The sequence below is a fragment of the Camponotus floridanus genome, unplaced genomic scaffold (assembly GCF_003227725.1).
Source record: "Camponotus floridanus strain SB8 unplaced genomic scaffold, Cflo_v7.5 scaffold88, whole genome shotgun sequence".
NCBI classification, from domain to species: Eukaryota; Metazoa; Arthropoda; class Insecta; order Hymenoptera; family Formicidae; genus Camponotus; species Camponotus floridanus.
The window spans coordinates 786,827-807,087 of NW_020229858.1; the positions used below are offsets into that span (position 1 = coordinate 786,827).

Consider the following 20,261-nt stretch of genomic DNA (forward strand, 5'->3'; position numbering starts at 1 on the left):
AAAATTACGGAAACAAAATATTTAATTTCATAACAAAAAACATGATTAGTTTAACTTTTAAAATTTTGATATATATACGATTTTTTTACGTACAAATATTACTTCAAATTATATGTAATTATATTTTGATCGAATTTATGTAACAAGTATATTCTTCAAATTAAATTAAGTACAAAATAGAATTTTAGAACATTTAATTATACACAAAACTATGAAAATATGAAATATTTAATTTCATAAAAAGAGAAAGAAACATGAAATATAAAGATAAATTTAATTTTTGCAATATTTTTTCAATTTTATACTCACAAAGAAAAGAAAGATTCAAATATAATTAAAAGAGTGTTTGCTCGATATTTTTCATTGAAAATAGTAAGAAATTTCGAGGGGACAATCTTGCATCAAAGATAGGTTTTAATATTGGGCATAACTGATTTTCTGATAAATATAAGAATCTGTCCAATAAAACTATAGTTTCCACTAATGGAGCTAACATCGTACGTAATGCGCCAAATATTACAATGTGTTGCCATCGACTTAAGTAAAACTTTACTTGCAAATTCTGGAAATCCGAATCTTTAGGTCGGAGATGCTCCTCAAAATTTGCAGTCGCAAGTGCGCAATATCTGTAATAATACAAGCATATTTAATATTATAATGATATGTACATGTTCAATTACACTAGTATAAACATTAAATCCATTTCACTCAACTGTTTAAGCGTCATAGATTTTGTCACTTTGACATTCTTTACTTGAGAATGACGTAACTGACTGTCTCGTTTTATTAAGATAGTTTCCAAAATAGCTCTATAAGCATGTACCTAAAACATAATTTAATGATAACAGCTCTATGATATATTTCAGAATATATAATACTTAACTATTAAATCTTAACTATTAAATACTTAACTATTAAATCTTCATAATTCCCAGTTTTAAGTTTATCACAGTAACTCTCAATAGCATGACATGCTACTTCTAATGCCGTATAAGATAACTTGTAATTTGCAAATGATGACAGATATTTACTTAGTGGATATCCACTTAATGCGCTCACTGGATATCTAAATATTTTATTTATTATTTAGCATAATTATAATTACAAAAATATATTTTCTAGTATCTCATAGACATACTTTAATGTTAATTTCATATAACAACACCCGACGATACAAATAAATCTTGTTTCACATTGAGATGTATAAAGTTTCAATAATGTAGCTGCAAGATCTCCACATGGATGTAATCCCACAATTCCAAACCCAGATCTTTTTTCACTTAGATTAAAATCATTGGAAAATATTTTTTGCATATCATCGGTTGTCTTTGATCGATTAGAATTGGTATTTTCAAGTTTGATTGATACATGTTGTGGACGATTGGCTGACAAAGCAGGCAAATGTTTAGATAAGGATATTAATAATTCTTTATCCCATTTTCTGTCAATAAAAAGTTGTTAAATAAATTATTATGAAGAATAATAATAATATCAATAAAATATTAACAAAAATTGCTAAAAATAATTAAAGAAGCTATTAAAAAATATTAGATTACCTTGCTTGCTGTGACAATTCTGTATCTTGTTCAATGCATATTACGCATAAACCATGTTTAAATGCTAAGGACCGAGCTAAATGACCCATTCCTGCTCCAATATCAACAATACATCTTGTCTTGGACTCTTGTGCACAATCTGCACATATCTATGTAAATAAACTGTTGTAGAGAGTCTACAAATAATTTATATCCAATCTAAATTATTAAAAGAATTTATTTAATCGTACCTGTGCTATCTGTTGTATCTCGTATCGTTTTTTTTTCTTAACATGTTTCAGAAAGAGATTATTATGTTTCTTCAAAGCAACGTGTATCTCGTGTGATCTTTCATTCTTATTTTCCACGATAAAATTCTCCGAATTGCATTCGAATTTTTTTGCTCTGCATCGCAAGGTGCTTCCATCATTTCGATGATCTCTGTCTAGTTGTAAATCCTTTGTTATCTGCCGAAGTGCAAGCAATGACAGTGGCCATACGCGTTTGCTATGAGATGAATTATATTATCGAATTACATTATGCATTAGTAAAATAAATATGTATCGCATTACAAGACCCCTGAAAATCCATCATCCGATAGCCAATCGAAATGTTCGACAAAAACTGCATTCTGTTTTATGAATCGATGTGACGTAAAATTGAATGAACCATTGACATCTGATGTCAATGGACATATAAAAATATGAATCATTTAATACATATACTAGCAATCTACAAACAGCTGATCTATGACATTTGTTGAATTGGCTATCGAGTAGAGAATTCCCAGAATCCCTGTCGAGATTCTCGGAATTCTCCGTTCAATAATCAATCGACGTATATTTAACAAACATCTTTTTGCAGAAATGTAATCCGTACCGTAATAAATCATCGACTTTATCGAATATCCCTGTCGCGCGTTATCGACCCAAGTGAAATGCACACTTAACTTACCACGAGATGTCATTAGCTAACCATTTCCCGAACTCTTCGGGCGATACAGTTTGCAGAAAGATCTTCCAGCTATTCGGCAGCTTTTCCCATAATTGTTCCTGGAAGAAGTCCTGCAGGACGAATTTTTCCACGTTAATAATTCATTTTTGAAGGATATATTCAAATAGAGGAGAGATGGGTACGAAATGTATGTATGTCATGCGTTTACACGACGATGTTTACATGTACGCGATTAAGCTCGAAAGAGAAATATCGTCCGGAAAATCAAAATACGGAATGGATGCCGAAGCTAATAGTTAATTGAGTTACATACCACGACATACGAGTCCAATAACCAGCCGTATATGTCTAGTACATTGAAGATTTGTTGGATTGTTACGCGAACTTTGCAGCAAGTTCCACATGTGCACGTATCCACGGGGCCAGCCATTGTGTCGAGATGAACGGTGCAAAGTTCGTGTATCGAATTGTCCCGATGCGCAGGTTAGCCCATGTTTTTCAAAGTTTATTTGGCTTATGTTATCTATTTATTTATCAAATAATTATCGTCTCTGTTACTTTTTTTATAAATTCATTTTACTTGTGGAATTCTGATATGCAAATTTTTATTCACATATTAAAATTTTTATATTATATATTGTATAATAATTTTTTATTTATTGTTATTTAAAATTTTATGACAAAGTCACATTATCTAATCCATCACAAAAGTGACTACAGAAATTTATTTCATATGAAATAAAAAATATAGTATATGTATATGTATAAATTTTTTTTACATATATTATTTTGTATTTTTTACATAAACAGTTTATGCATTAATAGTAAATAAATTCTAATGTGTAAAATCATTTCGCGATTTATTCTAGTCTCGTAAAAATAAAGAACAGTCCCGTCCACATACAATTTAAAAAGTTAGGGTCCCCTCACTAATAAAAACACATCACTGCTAGCATAAGTAATTTAGCCGAGGAGAAAGTTGATACTTATTATTCATTATGCTCTTTATGATTTATTTAAATTAATAGTGATAAAACATTGAGAGAGATGTTTAGGAAATTGATATAACATTTTTAATCAATTAAAAAAAAATAAAAGGAAATGAATTTCCGACGAAACTACACCGACATTGCAACGTATACGAAGTGCAATGTGCTGAAATAGAAAGTGCAGCGAGCATAACATCAATTATAGACAATTTTTCGTCTTTAAGTATGTAATTATATAACGCAGTTATGCATCTTCCGTTTATATATAGTCGATACTCGTGGATATCTAGAATGTCTCGTTAAAACTTTTCTTCATTTTAAATTCGATTTAAAAAGACCGACAGAATATTTCATATTTTTAGGGAAATAAAAGTCTTACAAGTATGTACATTACTTCACGTGCTAGTTTCGGTTCGACACCATTTCTTAATTAGTTCAGATTTGTGCATACGTAGCGTGCAATGCCCGTAGATTATGAAATAATTTTCTCACGCTGGAAAAGATTAGTGAGAATTTTCCGTAATGAATTAAATCACCGTGCATTAAATTGGATTACAGGAAATGATATATATATCGTTGTATGACATTAGAATTGAAAATAAAAACAAAAGAATTTTTTTATAAATAAAATGAAAATAAATATATGATAATAAATATGTATGATAGTTAAAAAAATAATATTTGTTGTATAATCTAATAATTAAATAATTTATAATAATATCAATGTTAAATAATGTTAAACAATTTATTAAGATATAATGTTAAAATGATTTTTAATTAATTTGACATTTTTTCTCTCTTTCTCTTTACAAGATTTATTTTCAAATATTTATAGTTGAAAAAACAATACATATTACATTATATTTTAATGCAAAATGAATTTAACGATATGTAATATTTTTTAAATCAGTGTTTTATTTAATATAAAAAAATTGAAAATTTAAAAATAATGTTATCGTAAAGACCTTTTTCTCTTTATTAATATTTAATATAAATTTTTAGCATGATTCGAGTTGTGCGAGTTTATAAAACTTGTGATTATTATTATTTGCCATAAAGATCATGCGACATTCTTGAAAAAGTAAGCGTGGAAAAGGTCTCGATCATTAACCGAGGATATCAAGGTCTCATAAAAAATGTCACATTGAATGCAGAATTGCAGAATGATGATGAGAGCAGTTTGTAGGCTTTGTTTATTAATTATAAAAGCGAACGTTATTCCCGCGGCGTCCCACTTTACGGTACTTTCACTCTTCAACAGTTACGTTATTGCTCACATGAAGGTACTGCTCTCGAAGAAGATTATATGTATAGTTAGCTATGCTCGTAGAAGAATCATATCGTCCCCCTAGTTTCATGAGAACTGGGCAAATCAAATTCGCGCAATCTTTTGCCATAGCAGTTACGGAGATCGGTCTTGCAATCGCAGAAAGAGAGATGACGTGACAGAGAATTCTCGTTCCGAGAAAATTTCCACGCTCTTTGTGCGTGAATACATGTGCAAATATAATAATTGTATAGCATAATATAAAATATATGCGTGCAACGCACATAAGATGTAAATATTATATACGATAAATTATTAAATTCCTACAGCTAATGTCGGTCGAAAAATGTATTTAATTGCATAAAGATAATTGTGATAATCATATTGTAGAAAACCAGTTAGAAAGTATCGTTTCAGGAAAAGTAATTTTATCACTATGCGTTTTTATTGTACAATGATACTGTATTTAATAATATCTCGACGAGATATCGTGGATCTATAGATCAAGCAAATGCAATCTCGAGATAAGGCAAATGTAATAAAATCATATTACATATCTCATTCAATCGAAATAAGAAAATAAATAATATACAGCTATATTGTTTTAAATAATTTCTAATAGAAATTTATAAAATTTTTTGGGACATTTAAGTTATATAAAATTATTTATATAAATATATTTATAACAATATCGGAAAATAAATAATATATCAATTTTACGACCAAACATTGGACAGTTATGTATCTGTCATGTTTCGAGAGCGGATTTCCTTAAAATATCCACGGAGAAAACAACTTGCAAGTAGTTAGGATCTTACTGCTTGGCTTCTACAATGTTGCGGAAAAGTGATAAATCGTTTTCGCCTACGAGATAATATTCGGTTAGAGAAGAGAGTGTCCAGTAATGTGATATCATTTCGTAGCAAAGTGGCGATAAATCAACGTAAAATATCGTTTTGATTCGCGAATCGCTGTCTCAGACGGATTCTGTATTTATCATCTTCGAGTCTGCCGGCTGTTATTCGGATCTTCTTACGCCAGCGTACATATAAGTGAAAGTTAGCAAGTAGGACGCGCGATGTCCAATCTCGATGTCGATGACGTCTGGATGTCCGCCAGAGGCTGATCGCCACCGCCAGTACCATCGACTCGAAAAATTAATAAATGCCGATATTAAATGACCTAACTCCGAAGCGAATGGCTTCTCCCGTGGCTTTTGAAATTGCACGATACTCTCTCGTAATCCGTCTCGTAATGTTCGATTCTCCTCCGAGCGATCGATGACTATTTTTCGAAGAGCTTCAGCAAAACGATAGAAAATCATACTGGTTTTGATGATCGGCCAAGCAAGAAACACGAAGACAATTGCGCAAGTGCGAACACGAGAACTTTACGTCACTTTTGCAGAGCACTTTTGCAATCGAAGCAAGCTCTCCCTCGGGTCATCTCGTTCAATTGCTCTATTAGATGTGCGTCTTTCGTAATGACGAACACGATCTGCTATTATTTCTTGCGACTTAACGAGTTACCTCAGATCGTATCTCTCGTATCATATCTGGAAAAATATTTCATGTAATTTATAGAGCAGATCTGTCATATATTGACGTAACAGGATTCTAATAATCTCTTGCACCATGCGAAATCTTTTATAGAAGAAGAATCTGAGTACGTAAATTGAGTCGTTTTAGTCATCATTCTAATAATTATTTATGAAAGTTGTATATTCATGATATTCCATCCTTCCTTTATTTGTAATACTTAGTTTTATATGAAGATACAATTATATATAATTATTGTAATCTATAATTATATGCTTATATATGTAATATGGCTTGTATGATACATAATTATATATTTATATAAAAAAATAAGTTTTTTTGAAAGCACATATACAAACACACGCTAAAAAGAGAAAGAAAGGATGGAATATCACTATTGTAGAAAATAAAAAAGGAACGGGGCAACAATTTCTGTTCTTGCATTTCTATAAAATTAATTAAGATTGCTTTCGCTTAGAGAATTCATTTGCAACGTACTTGTACTATTTAAAAGAATGAATATAAATGCAATTATTATTCGAGAGGAGCAAGATCCACGAGGGAAAGTCAATGGCTAAAATACTAATGATAATATAATTACAGACACGATTTAGATAATCACAGAGACCGAACACGGTCTAGAATTATAATAAATCGTGTCATAATGAATCGTCGTGCGACTTATTAATAATCGAATTTATGTATTCTTTCTTGTAGACAAGAATCATCGAACGGATCGGAACCGATCACCTGTCTCGAGGAAGTCGCAGCTTAGCGCAGGTTCCCATAGGGAAAGTAATCGTGTTCGCTCGAATTGACGGTATAAAGAGACTCTGGCTCTTTCACCGAATAACTCTCGGTATGCACGGTCGTGTCGAGAGAAGAAAGAAAGGCAGGTTTCGATTTCGATGGGCCTTGGAGGTCGCGGAAGAGCGTGATGGCGTTTAGTATAATCGTCCCCTCCATGGGCAATTGGACGGATTTGAAGAAAGTCGTCGTTGTGAAGAAGAATACACTCCATACCGCGCGAATCTTTCTCTCTCTTCCTACCTCTTTTCAGCTATGTACGTGTCTGCATGTACCACGAACACAAATACCAATGAGACATGTGCACATCGAGGAGCCCCGGAGAAAGGTGCTGCTCCACCGTCTTCGATATTAGAGAGGAGCTTCTTGAGGAGCGGTGGCCTCAAGGTGGTGGTGGCATCGAGTAGGGAGAAACGGGCCCCTGGGCTTGATCTGTCCTCAGTTCCCATGCGAGGCTTCGCTCGATATCGTCCAGCACGATCGTCTCGAGCGGTATCATGTCGCGAATCAGCCGTCTCTAACGCGAGAATCGGCCGATGAGAGAAGTGCGTGACCCTTTCCACGGATCAAACGAGGAAGAGGGACGAAGAACGACTGCAACATGCGGTTCGCTAAGCTGGTAATTATTGTAACAGGGTGCATTCGCGAGGAGGGCGAGGATGGACCCCTTAGATCGCTTGTACTTTCATCATAATAAACGTGTCGCGCGAGATCCTCTTGGTTCTATCATTTGCAATCAGCGAGCGTATCGGCGCTCGTGAAACGGGGAAAGTGCATTAATAAAACTCGGCGAACGAGACTGACAACGAAATGACCGATAATCTCTGCGCGGATAATTGACCGTTTATAATCACAGGCATGTTTCATCATCGGTACCACTTTCCTTTAGTTAATCTCGCAGCTCCGAATACGGCTTCGAAATGCGCGTGCATCTTGTGTTAAAAAAGATGCTCAGGACCTTATTCTGAATATGCTAACCAGCGCCGAGAGAGGCACCGAATTCTCGAAGTGAAACGCGTCGCCATACAGTCTTGAACTTTGATTCTCTCTTTCTTTCTCTTCACCCACTTTTCGGTTGACTTCATAAAGTTAATCGCATACATTGAAGCATATCCTTTTGCGTGATTAAGTGTATATTTTAGAAATTGTGGGGAAGAATGATAAAAAAATTGATTAGATTTAATTATTTAATTATTATATTATATATATATTTAATTATTTTTTAATTAGTTTATTATAAAAACTTTATTATATAATTTATTATAAAAAATAATGAGAAAATAAGTCATTTAATCTTGTCAATAATTACATCAATAGAACACACGAAAATCTGCAATTCCTCGGTAATAAAAGTTTGGGAACCGAGCGATTTCAAAGAAACGAGAAACGTCGCAAGTCGGCCTCACTATATCGAGAGCGCGATCACAACTGGGAATCGCTTATCAGGCTAACTGTTCCTCGATTCTCGCTAGCATACCAATCGATCCGAGACCTGTTAAGGTCTTGGGTACGTTTTCTGGTTATTAAACGGGTTACTCGGTTATCAGAGCGCGTAAAGTCCCCCTTCTTTATATTTTAGCTCGCTATGTTAATCGATTTAAAACAGTAACATCATCGATTTATTAGATGTCACTATGCAAATGATGTAAATTATTTTTTATGCTATTTCTCAGAGACTTGAATTATTGCTAAAAAATTATTAATGTTTTATCGAACTTGGAGTTAGCATTAAAAAAGAAAAATTTATTTCTCTCATATTTGAAGTAATAATATTTGTAATGAATATTAATTTTATAAATATTAATATGGCCAGCATTATGAAATAAAATTATTTTAAATAAATTTATTTTTTTCAATACGCCGTTTTTTTTCTAGGCATTCTTGGCGGCGACGCTTCTCGTCGCCGCGGCTTTCGCCAAGGAGGAGAGCTCATCGAAGAACCGCGATAAACGTCAGCAACTCGCCTTCCTGCGAAAGGGCGGTCGTCTGCCGCCATATGCAGTGCAGATGGAACCGATAGTGCAATACTCTCAAAGGGATCCTCTGTATAATCCTTTGGCGAGTCCGAAGAGTGATGATCTGTACGAGGAGAATCCATTAAGTTACTATCCAACGGAACCTGAGCCGATTATTGAGATCATTATTAAAGAATCGAATGAATCTTTGCCGACTCCAGCACCACCACCGCCTCCACCTCAACCACGACCAACTAAGGAACCTATTCAGGTGTTTTATGTGAAGTACGAGAAGAAAAAAGGTTACGGTGACAAGACTCGAGTCGTCTACGATCCGCCGATTCCCGCGCTGACGCCAGTGGAGGAGCATGAGGAGATTAAATCGGATAATCATGCGCCGTACGCTGAGGAACCGACACAGACAGCAACGTTGGCGCCACTTGCGGAACCATCGACAACTTTGCGCGCTATCATTCGACCTGATAGCGAAGTATATCACTCCGGCGGTAGCGGCATCCGTGTGACTTTCGGCACCGAGCAGGTACCACCCAATAGTCACAGCAAGCGCAGCGATTTGGAAACGCCCAATAGTGCGCAACAGCATACTAGCAAACCGACGGCAGCTCCGGGATCGCCGAAAAGACAACATGGTCCCTATCAACCGCTACAACCAGTGGTGCATCCTCCGCGAGTGCCACCTGCATTTCCACAACAACGTATCGTTAACTCGTTCCCACCTCAGCAACAAGCGCTGCAGCAACCGCCAACATTTTTACAGCAGCAGCAGCAGGCGCCGACGTTCTTGCAACAACAGCAGCAGCAGCCACCATCACCACCACTACCATCGCATCATCAAGCGTTTCCGGCTCAGCCTTTGAGAAATCCATCATCACCGCCATCGAGACCGCCGCAGCGGCATCCTATAACAATTCAGGGTTTGCCAGAAGTGCAACAACGCGCGCCGTTTAATAATTTCGGACCGCCACCGCATCGTGTCAACATCAATCACCCGCAGCAACCCGGATTCCCACCCACTTTATCGATATCGCATCAGAGTGTGCACTTGCAAAATCAACCATTACCATTACCACAAAATAACTTTGCGGAACCGCCTCAACAACCGCCCCAACAACCGCCTCAACAACCGCCTCAACAATTGCCTCAACAACTGCCACAACAACTGCCACAACAACCACTATCTATTAGACCTGGAGGCTTTAATTCGGAATCGCAACAACCTTTGCCAAGGCCAAATAGTTTCAATGTTGAACTCCCACCACAATCACTACCTCCATTCAAACAGCAGGAACTGGAAAAGCAGCGGTATCACGAGCAACGACGACAGCAAGAACTGTTAAAGCAACGAGAACATCAACGACAACATGAGCAGCAGCGACATCAGGAACACCAACGATTTTTGGAGCAACAAAGACAAATCGAGCAACAGAGATTATTAGAGCAGCAGAGGCAGCAGGAACATCAGAGGCAACAGGAGCATCAAAGACTCCAAGAACAGCAGCGATTGCAAGAACAACAACGGCTACAGGAACAGCAACGTCTACAGGAACAGCAACGTCTACAGGAACAGCAACGTCTCCAAGAACAACAACAATTGCAAGAACTACAACGTTTGCAGGAACAACGTAGGCGGAAGCAGGAACAGGAGCAAAAGCTCCTTCAAGAACAACATTATCGCGCGCAACTTAAATATAATCAGCCGCAGCTTCAACCTCAACGATCGGCAGGCGAAATCTTTAAAGCCGTTCCAAAGCTGGAGCAGCATTATTCGATCAGAGAGAATCCGCTACATCCTGGTCCGTTCCCACCAAATCCCACGATAGTCCAACCAACTGCGTTTCCTGAAATTTCTCAGAACCAGTTTGTTTCAGCGCAACCGCTCAATATTCTTCACGATCCCGAGCAACTGTCCGGGAATCTACCGAGTCGTTTCATCTCGACCGATACTCTTCAGCAGCAACATCAACAATTAAACGCGAAACATCAAACCTATCAAAATAATCAACAGAGCTTCTTCTCCCAGAATCGTCCGACGTCGGAACAACGACCGCAGATCGCTTCCTCTCAAACGCAATCTATATGGGGCAGCCGGCCGATATTCCAGAATAATCCCGCGCAGAAGATCTATGCGACGCCAGTTAGCCCTTCTGAAGAGTTCAACTCGCTGTCGACCGTTAAAACATTCCTACCGACAACGACAACGACTACCACTACTACGACCACCACCACGACTACCACTACCGAGGCACCAACAACTCTCTCGCCGAACAAGGCGGCCAAGATCAAGGAGAACATCGCCAATCTGCCGGACGAAGTGCCTGATGATATCAGGGAACAGCTATTGAGTTCCGGGATCCTGGGCAACGCCGACATACAGATTCTCGATTACGACAAGATTGGCGACATACCTATCGAGAAACTACCGCCGGAAGCGCTGGCGAATTTCTACGGCGCCGGAGGCGGTACGGCGATCGCCGCCGGCAGCGAGCCCGTGCCAGCGATCGCCAGGAGGCCGGTGACGAAGACGACGCAGCGTATATCGAGCGGAGGGAACTCATCGTCGAAGAAGTCCACCGTCCCTACGAGCGGCTCGACTAAGTTCGAACAGGCTACCTTACGACCTGGCGGCGTTGAGATGAAAGTAGTACGCTTTGATCCGAATACGGAGCAAGGCCGGGCCGTTGCGGAGCAGCACATACGGGACGACGCGACCCGGCTCGAGCCGGTAACCGTGGGAGCCGGAGACCCCCTTCAATACAATCGTTACTTACCGCTTAAAGTGAGCGGTGCGTCCTTCCCGATACCAGACGTGCCAGAGCTCAACGGCCGCAAGATCTCGAGCGTCGTGGTGCTAGCACCTGTCGACTACGACTTTCTCGGCGGCGAGGAGAAGGAGATCACGGATTCGCAGCGGCACGGTAGAAAGATCAGTGGCGACGCGCAGCCGGTCAGATTTCTCGCCGGAGACACCCTCAAACAGCTCGTGAAGAAGCCCACCGCGGAGAACTACAAGAAGTGGCTCGAGCAGGAGAGCCGCACCGAGCCGCAGAGGCAATCCGTCGTGCTTCTCGTAACTATGTGAGTATCAATTATCTTAACGAGCGTTTCAAGTAGATTGTTATGTAATTCATTTTTCATAAATATTTTAAGACACTTTTTACGTTGATTAAAAATGTTGCAAGATTTTTATTGCAATATAAATATTAAGCAATGACTGTTTTTTAATTTTGTAGAAAATTAATTTATTACATTACATTGAAGATAAAGATTTACAATAGGCAAAATTGCACTTATACACTTTCAGATGTAATAGGATCATCACTGATTAAATAAAAGCTTCTTTATTTCTACCTTTTAATGTGCATATATAATGAAATATTTTCTAATCTAATAAATATTCTAACACTTGTTATTTATTCTTATTTTATTAATTTATCTATTTACGGCTTCTAAATTTTTGTTATTATAAGATGGATATATTAAATTCTTTAATATATCCAACATCTTATAATTTTATATCAAGAATTCAATTCTTTCGTAATTTTGTCTTTTTATTTTTATGTTATACATATGTATCATGCTAATCAAATATTTGCTTCACTAGGTCTTTAACATATACGATTCTCTAAGCGTGTATTATTATCGATAGTTTGCCTATCCCGCGAATCTACTTGAAAGTCAAGAAATTCGCTAGTGCTACGCGCTTTCACTAACCGCGATTTTTCAGGCCGAGAGACGGCGGCGATCAGGGTGACAAGGAAATCTTCATGTATGATGTGACCTCTGGATCCGTCAGCAAACTGGCCGGTGACCTTTCGACAGCTTTTGTAGACGCCGCCGAAAGCAATTCTGACGGCACTGATTCTATCGAACATCCCTTCTCGACATACTAATTTTATTTAAAAAAAAAAGAGCTCTTCACTTTAGGTGCTTAAAACATGATTTGTTGTGTACGCAGAGAGAATACTTTTTTCTGAAAGTTTCATAATTTATTATATCCCCTAGTGTGCGTGTTATTGCATTTTATACTTTATTTTTTTACATTTGTTTTTATTTTAACTTCATTCAATTTAAACTAATTATCTCCTTACATTGTTCCTGGTATAATTAATCTAATATTTTTCAAATGGTTTAAGTAAAATTTAATTTTTTATCTCGTTCGTTCTTTTGCAATAAGAAAAGAGGAATGGACCTTTATAAATCGATCGTATAGTAATAAATACTAAACGTTGATATGTAAAATAGTATAAAAAAAGGCGGATATATTTTCTGAATTGTCACATGATGCATTTTTATTGCAATTGGAATAAAAACAGAAGTAGTTGGTTTTCAGAATGAGGAGAGAGTCGCAGCGTGGCAAATTATGTACTTCAAATTCATAAGTATTCTTGTAGATATCTTGATTATGTATTATTATGTACATAAGAATAATTTTGTACTTTTTTATACAAAATAAAACGCAGTCTCTTGATGTTTGCACATGTCTATATGTATTTTTTTCTGTTTTATGTGTGTTCCAATTACGGCATATCTATTGTGTCCAAATATATTTAATATTCATTTTTAATAAAAATATGCAGCATTAGTGCAATCATCGATTTGTTTAAATATTTGGAACTCACTTACTTTATAGATTTAAGAACATAAATCTGATGAAAAAATGATACGTTTTTCGATATATACATTCAAATATCTTTAAATTAATCTTTTAATTTTACATGTGCAACACAACATTGCAATATTTAATGTTAAAATTTAATGTTAAAATCATAATTAATATTAAAATTTTCAAGAATGAAAATTTAATAGAAATAGAGGAAATATATCCTGTAAAATATATATTTAATAATTGTTATTATATATATATATATATATATATATATATATATATATATAATAAATTATATATGTATATATATTATTTAGTGAAATAGGACACGAGCTTTGCGATATAAGGCCTGTTCTGATATTCTGCTAATACTTCTGTAATTTATGACTGTCTGTATATATTTGTCTGATTTTGCCCATCTCATCTAGTTCAGATATGAACCATAGCATAGATACACATGTACTGTTACCGAGCGAACGGATGTAGTTCATGTCAATATTTATATATATAAATATTTAACGAATTAATCGAACGAATGCATTCCGATTCATCCTTTCGTTTGGTATATATAAATATTTAATTCACTATTTGACTGATTGCATTCCGATTCGCTTTTTTATTCGATATATATAAATATTTAATTAATTAATCTAACGATTGCATTCCGATTCATCTTTTCGTTCGATATATATAAGTATTTAATCAATTAATCGAACGATTGCATTCAGCTTGCCATTTTACTCGCCACGTTACAGTGAATATCGCGCGAGAGAGGCAGGCAACATGCGCGGCGTCGTGCACGATTTCGACCGTCCGCGCGCAGACGAAAAACGGCCAATTTATATCTCGACTTCCGGACGCGATAGCGATTTCGTTCTTTTTGCATAAAATTCTACACCATTTCGCGGCACTACCGTTTAAATCTCGTCCCGATCGCCCGAGGAGCGGCTGACTTACAGTGAAAATCCGAAATCTGCTTCTTGGACTCACTTACGTGTAATATTTATGATTGCATCCGTCAACTTTCGACCTTAAAGAAATAAAGAAGTAGATTGGCTCAAATTAAGAAGGAATGATCTGTATTGTTTTGGGATTGTCGCAATAATTAACGAAATATTAAATAAAGAAGATCGGCCAATTTGCGTGAGTAAAAGCGCGCGGCGACGAGAGATGATTATGATGGTGGTTTGCGATATATCGCAATACCGCGCCGAAAGATGACCCGTCCTTTTAGTGGCGAGATAATGATGCGCTATCATTTCCACACCACCTTGCGGTAGATAGCATGGTGCGCTTTTTTTATAGTGGTTTCCCCCATAGGCCTATTCCACTCTCAATTTGAAAATTATTCAAAATGCCATTACTATACGCTGAATATATCGTAAATGTAAAAAATTAATGGTGACAGTACCTTTACAAAAATTGATCCGCGATTGAAAATCCCTCGATAAAATGTATTGCACGCGTTGATAATGATAAAATGATGATAAAATGCTTCAAGAATCCTTTCTTCATTTCGTACACGAAGGCACACTGCTGGACCGGTTATCCCGATATTATGCACGACATCCAGTTTCACATAATTATTGCACAACACGTAAAATTGTACGGCCACTTGGTTTTCGTGCACGCCTGAGAAATGATTCCAAATAAAATTGCGGCCGCATGATAAGTATTTTCTCCCGCTAGTCCGTATGCCACAATCATATTCATATATTCCTGCAGAGTACACTTCATTTTCTCTGTTAATTTACTATGCAAGATTTTTATTAAAACGTCTTAGCTCTCGTACGCTGTTACCAGACTGCGTACGCCAGCAGCACGCAACTACAGCTGACAGCTGACAGCTGAGCGGACATGTGAATGGAAGCGGACATGTGAATGGAAGCGTACGTGTGAGTTCGACGCCTGCGCACTATGATTACACTCGCATGTCCGCTCAGCTGTCAGTCAATAATAAATGTTTATATCGGAACGAGAACGCGGTTCACACACACCATCAGAGAACCACGAAAGCGTTCCGTTTGACCACGTTGCGATTGACAGCCAATTATCTACCTGTGCCTAGGGGAACCAGCAACGATTGACCAATCAGAGAGTCCTATTTTGAATTGGCCAATTGGCGACGTGGTCAATCGGGTGCCACCACGTCCTCATGTTGCCTCATGTTGGCATTACTGGAACGCAGCCTCTCTCTTTTCTCTGGTCAATGTAATCGAATAGATTTCTAGGTAGGTTAGGTTATATTGTGTCGATATTGACGATTTTATTCACGATATTAATTATTTCTTATTTCTTAGTAAACTTGAGAAATATGTCAAATTGGCGATCGAGTCACAGCAACGGTGCAGACCGAAGGGATATGTATAAAAATAACAAAGAGGAAAGACGTGAGAGGAGTAACGATTCTCACAGAGATAGATCGCTGAGGGAAAGGAGTAGAGACAGAGATCACAGAGGTGGTAGACGCGAGCACTCCAGAAGAGACGATGAGAAGCAGAATGGGAAGAAAAAATATGAAAGATCGCCAGGAAGAAGAGAAAATAGTCATTCTAGACACAGAGAACGCAATGATAGGAGTAGAAGTAGAGACAGAAGGGATGATACTGGAAGAAGACGCAATGATCAACATAAACAAAAGAGGAGCTCGGAGGACGTAAAAGTCAAGACAGAAGCTTCTGTTGAGTGGGGAAAATCGAACATAAAGACTGAAAAAGAAAAGCCCAATTTTGAAGTATCGGGAAAATTAACAGAGGATACGAATACTGTTAATGGAGTAGTTATTAAATATTCTGAACCGCAAGATGCCAAGAAACCTAAGCGCAGATGGAGATTGTATCCTTTCAAAGGCGAGAAAGCATTGCCTACATTATATATCCATCGACAGTCAGCTTATCTTATGGGTAGAGATCGTAAAGTAGCAGATATACCTTTAGATCATCCCTCGTGTTCTAAGCAACATGCTGCTCTGCAATATCGTTTAGTTTCCTACCAAAAAGAAGGAGGTATTGAAGGTAGGAGAATACGACCGTATATTATTGACTTAGAATCAGCAAATGGAACATTTATAAATAATGTAAAATTAGAACCAAGAAAATATCATGAATTGTTAGAAAAGGATGTAATAAGATTTGGCTTCAGTACAAGAGACTATGTCTTATTGCATGAACACAGTAAGGATGATTCTTTGGATGATGATGTACCTCTTACAAATGAAACTTAGGTAAATAATTTTGTTGTTCTACAGTCTATACTGTATTATATACTTCTACAGTCTATACTGTACTTATTGTATTATATATTTATATAAGATAGAGTATATGTGTGTGCATAAACTTAATTAGGCATTAAAATTTAGAGTTATTTATAAATATATTTTATGGAAAAAAGAAAAAAAAAGATGCCTAATATTTTTTTATTAATGATAAAATGTAACGTGATACAAATTTTACATTTATAATGTTTTCTCTTTCTTTTTTACATTAATAAGATTAATATGATTATATGATTGAACATATTATTATTTGTTCTTATTATTTAAATTAATTAAAATATATTTGTCTTTTCTATTTTTTAGGATTTAATTTTAACAGAGAAAAACATCTAATGAATATATGTATATGGAGACTGATACATAAATCAAATTGATACATCTGAAGAATCAAGAGGACAGGATATATCTGAGAGATATATATGAGAGATATATATCTGAGATATGAGAGGAAAGTTTCAATATGTGTATAGATACAAAGCCCTGAGCTTTTGGACCTTTGAAAAGACCCTTTTATGCGTATTAAATGTTATATACTTTGAAGGGATGTAAGATAACAGCTCTCGAAAGTTCCTGAAAAATATATTGAAAATCCAAAACTTGATGGTAATTCATTTTCCACTTTTACATTTTACTATGATATTTTATAAATATTTTAAAGGAAGTTAAAGAGAAGAATATATTTTGTATAGGTATAATTTTTTTGTTAAATTAATTAAAACTCACTTTTATATATATTTATATATTATTTACAATTATTAATCCTATTCACTGATTGATTATATACATATACATATATAAAATATATTCTTATATATATGTATATAAAAGGAAACTTGAAATTTAAACTTCAAGCATAATCAGTCCATTGGTGTAAATTTCATGAGATTTTATACATTAAAAAACTTATCTTTTCAAAATAGGATTTTATACATATACAATTTTATATCATTAAAACTATATAGAAAACTTAACAATTTTTATATCGCTTTGCATATTATTCTTTAATTATCAAATATGAAATTTATACAATGAACAGTGAGAAATTTCGTAAGTTATTCAATAAATATATTATTTGAAATATAGTGATAAAATTAACTGTACTTCTCTCTTTTATCATTAAAATATTCTTATATTAAATAACAGTTTTGCGATTATTATTAAAATCGCGCAATATCTATATGTCACAAACGGTCTGCCATAAGTTGCATAAGTTTTTGAGTATAAAAATTGATATATGTACATTATAATGGCAGTTTAAAGCTATTGAACTCTGTTCGCTGTAACTTTTCATTTTCTTTACATATAAGATGCTCCAATTTTAATATAAGCAGAGTTTTTTAATATGTTATGTGCATTTCATATATATTTAAGGCACCTGTGCTAAAATAAAAAAAAGAAAATTTTTTTGAGCAAAATCGTACTAGCTGTATCTTTCAACGAATTAACAAAATAAATCCATCTAAACTGCTAAGATCTTGAAATAAATCTACTATAAAAATCATTTACAAAAAAACGCCATGGAGAAAATAGTACCTCGTAATAATCTAGAAATTATTGTCATTATAATTTTTTTGTTCCAAGTCCTATAAATCTACCCGAGCATAACTCAGAACATTTAATTATTAACTTTGATAATTATTTGTCAATTCAAAAATAATTCATAAAATTTTCATTTTTTTTTAGATTCACTACGATCAACGATTTATGATCCATTCACTCTGACAGCATCCGCACTTATATTTGTATACGTTACAATGTTGTTGCCTTCCTCAACTACTGGCGTTTGTCGCAGTAGATTCAATAACGCGCTATTTATTACAAGCGGTATATTTGCCTTGCCATTTTGCAAGTTTGAGTGAGTCTTTTGGATCTTCGGTAACGTACACTTTGTCATCGCGTTCTCGTTCGAAGGCACTTCTCCGTTTCCTGCAACGGTCGCGAGGACGTTAAGCTTCAGGCATGGGAGGACTGTTTGCGAATTGATCAAGGACGAACTGGGACGCGTGGAAGGCGCCAAGCTGTGCGAACTAGAGCTCCTACCCTCGATGCTCGTCTCAGAATCCCTTCGTCCGCTCAAATCAGTCCTGTATTTTCGTCCGTTTAAGGACGAGAAAGAATCCCTCTTTGGTATCGTCTTTGCAACTGAGTTCACCGACTTCGAGCTGTCCAATGTGTTATATTTTTCAGGTATTCCCGAAATCGACGCACCCTTTCGTTCTGGCAAATTGAGACTAGTGATCGATGATCTCTTTTCATATAATTTTCCATCAGCTTGCTTCCGTTCTTCCGTGGAATGTTCCTTACGTTCCTGTGTGATCTCGGTGGGCAAACTGCATTTACGATCTTGATTTATGCAATTAATCATGTTTATATTTGCTAAATTTTGATCCGAGATCTGACTCGAACGAGGTACTTCGTAACCACTCGTAGGATTTTCTTTTAAGACATCCTCGTTATCTGCTAATAATTCTAGATACTTCGGAACCTCACCGGATTGCCGATTGAGCATGGCATAGTTTGAATTTTGGAGGAAAGGTTGCATATCTCGGCTTCCTTCGGAGCTGCTGGACTTCCAGGAGTTTCCTGTGCAGAATATCTCGATTACAATTTACAGTAAAATATATTAGAGAATCTTATGAATTGCAAAACTTGTAGAAAAATATATTTCTTTATAAAAAACAATAATTTTTTAATATCTTGATATGATTTCTTTTATACATGTGTTATATTTATATTATCTTGTAAATTTATATTATCTTATATTATGTATATGGATTAATTATAATTGCAGAAGAAATATGAACTTGTAGTAATAAAAAATGAAACTATATTTCCTCTTAGCGTAGAATGGTAGAAGCAGATGATGTTTATTGAAACCCACCTGAATTATTATGATTTTGATTCTTGTCAGCAAAGTAAGCCATGTTAGACACGCCTGTAAGCACGAGCCATGCAATGATAAATATGTATTTAAGCAAAGAGTAATATTTCCAGTACATTTGAAGATTAAAAAAGCAGATGGTAATGATATTTCGTTATATGTGATTTAATAATAATGACGAATTGAATGTATGAGAAACATGCTTATATTTTTCGATAGAAAATGATGATATTTGATTGATGTATTTGTATTTGAAATTAATTTAAAAAATAATAAATTAGTATAAGTTTTATTTATCATTTTGCATTTTTAATTTAATAACAATTTGTAGAAAATGTTTCCTTGCAATCAACCATTTATAATTTGTAAGCTATCGTATGCATTATAAAATATTATGTGCTTTGCCTTATTCATTTTTCTTTTATCCATGTGAA

At 35.5% G+C, this 20,261-nt stretch overlaps 4 protein-coding genes across 9 annotated transcripts in view; 2 read left to right on the forward strand and 2 right to left on the reverse strand.

Annotated features, from left to right (window-relative positions):
• Nucleotides 1–346: 346 nt before the first annotated feature.
• On the reverse strand, nucleotides 347–2,963 carry LOC105258131 (protein RRNAD1; the record flags this gene model as incomplete). The annotated part of the gene is made up of 8 exons (XM_011269217.3): nucleotides 2,803–2,963; nucleotides 2,490–2,599; nucleotides 1,787–2,042; nucleotides 1,557–1,705; nucleotides 1,139–1,441; nucleotides 913–1,066; nucleotides 714–823; nucleotides 347–626 (listed from the first exon to the last, which is right to left on the reverse strand). Coding segments are annotated over exons 1-8 (1,479 nt in total), but the record flags the coding sequence as incomplete, so codon positions are not given.
• Nucleotides 2,902–13,560, forward strand: LOC105258130 (mediator of RNA polymerase II transcription subunit 15). Its single transcript, XM_011269216.3, has 4 exons — nucleotides 2,902–2,972; nucleotides 7,001–7,709; nucleotides 8,966–12,141; nucleotides 12,791–13,560. The coding sequence occupies exons 2-4, from the start codon at nucleotides 7,692–7,694 to the stop codon at nucleotides 12,954–12,956; spliced, it is 3,360 nt and encodes a 1,119-aa protein (XP_011267518.2). The 5' UTR covers nucleotides 2,902–2,972; nucleotides 7,001–7,691; the 3' UTR covers nucleotides 12,957–13,560.
• A 2,297-nt stretch (nucleotides 13,561–15,857) lies between these two features.
• LOC105258132 (smad nuclear interacting protein 1) lies at nucleotides 15,858–18,744 on the forward strand. The gene is made up of 4 exons (XM_011269218.1): nucleotides 15,858–15,903; nucleotides 15,973–16,895; nucleotides 17,250–17,549; nucleotides 18,630–18,744. The coding sequence occupies exon 2, from the start codon at nucleotides 15,987–15,989 to the stop codon at nucleotides 16,893–16,895; it is 909 nt and encodes a 302-aa protein (XP_011267520.1). The 5' UTR covers nucleotides 15,858–15,903; nucleotides 15,973–15,986; the 3' UTR covers nucleotides 17,250–17,549; nucleotides 18,630–18,744.
• LOC105258133 (proto-oncogene tyrosine-protein kinase ROS) overlaps nucleotides 18,068–20,261 on the reverse strand; it is a 33,140-nt gene continuing 30,946 nt past the window's right edge. For 4 of the 6 annotated variants that reach the window (XM_025414713.1, XM_025414712.1, XM_025414711.1 and 1 more), the window contains exon 20: nucleotides 18,068–19,529. In XM_025414713.1, the coding sequence (XP_025270498.1) occupies nucleotides 18,649–19,529 (881 nt within the window). In that variant the 3' untranslated portion in view covers nucleotides 18,068–18,648. Of the gene's footprint in view, nucleotides 19,530–19,706; nucleotides 19,882–20,261 lie in introns of those variants that run through there. The other 2 variants (XM_025414715.1, XM_025414714.1) reach the window with 1 other exon arrangement.

Coding starts and splice junctions, on each gene's coding strand:
- LOC105258130 (XM_011269216.3), top strand. Junction 12,142..12,790: donor GTCGTGCTTCTCGTAACTAT/GTGAGTATCAAT, acceptor GCGATTTTTCAG/GCCGAGAGACGGCGGCGATC.
- LOC105258132 (XM_011269218.1), top strand. CDS start 15,987: ATGTCAAATTGGCGATCGAGTCACAGCAACGGTGCAGACCGAAGGGAT.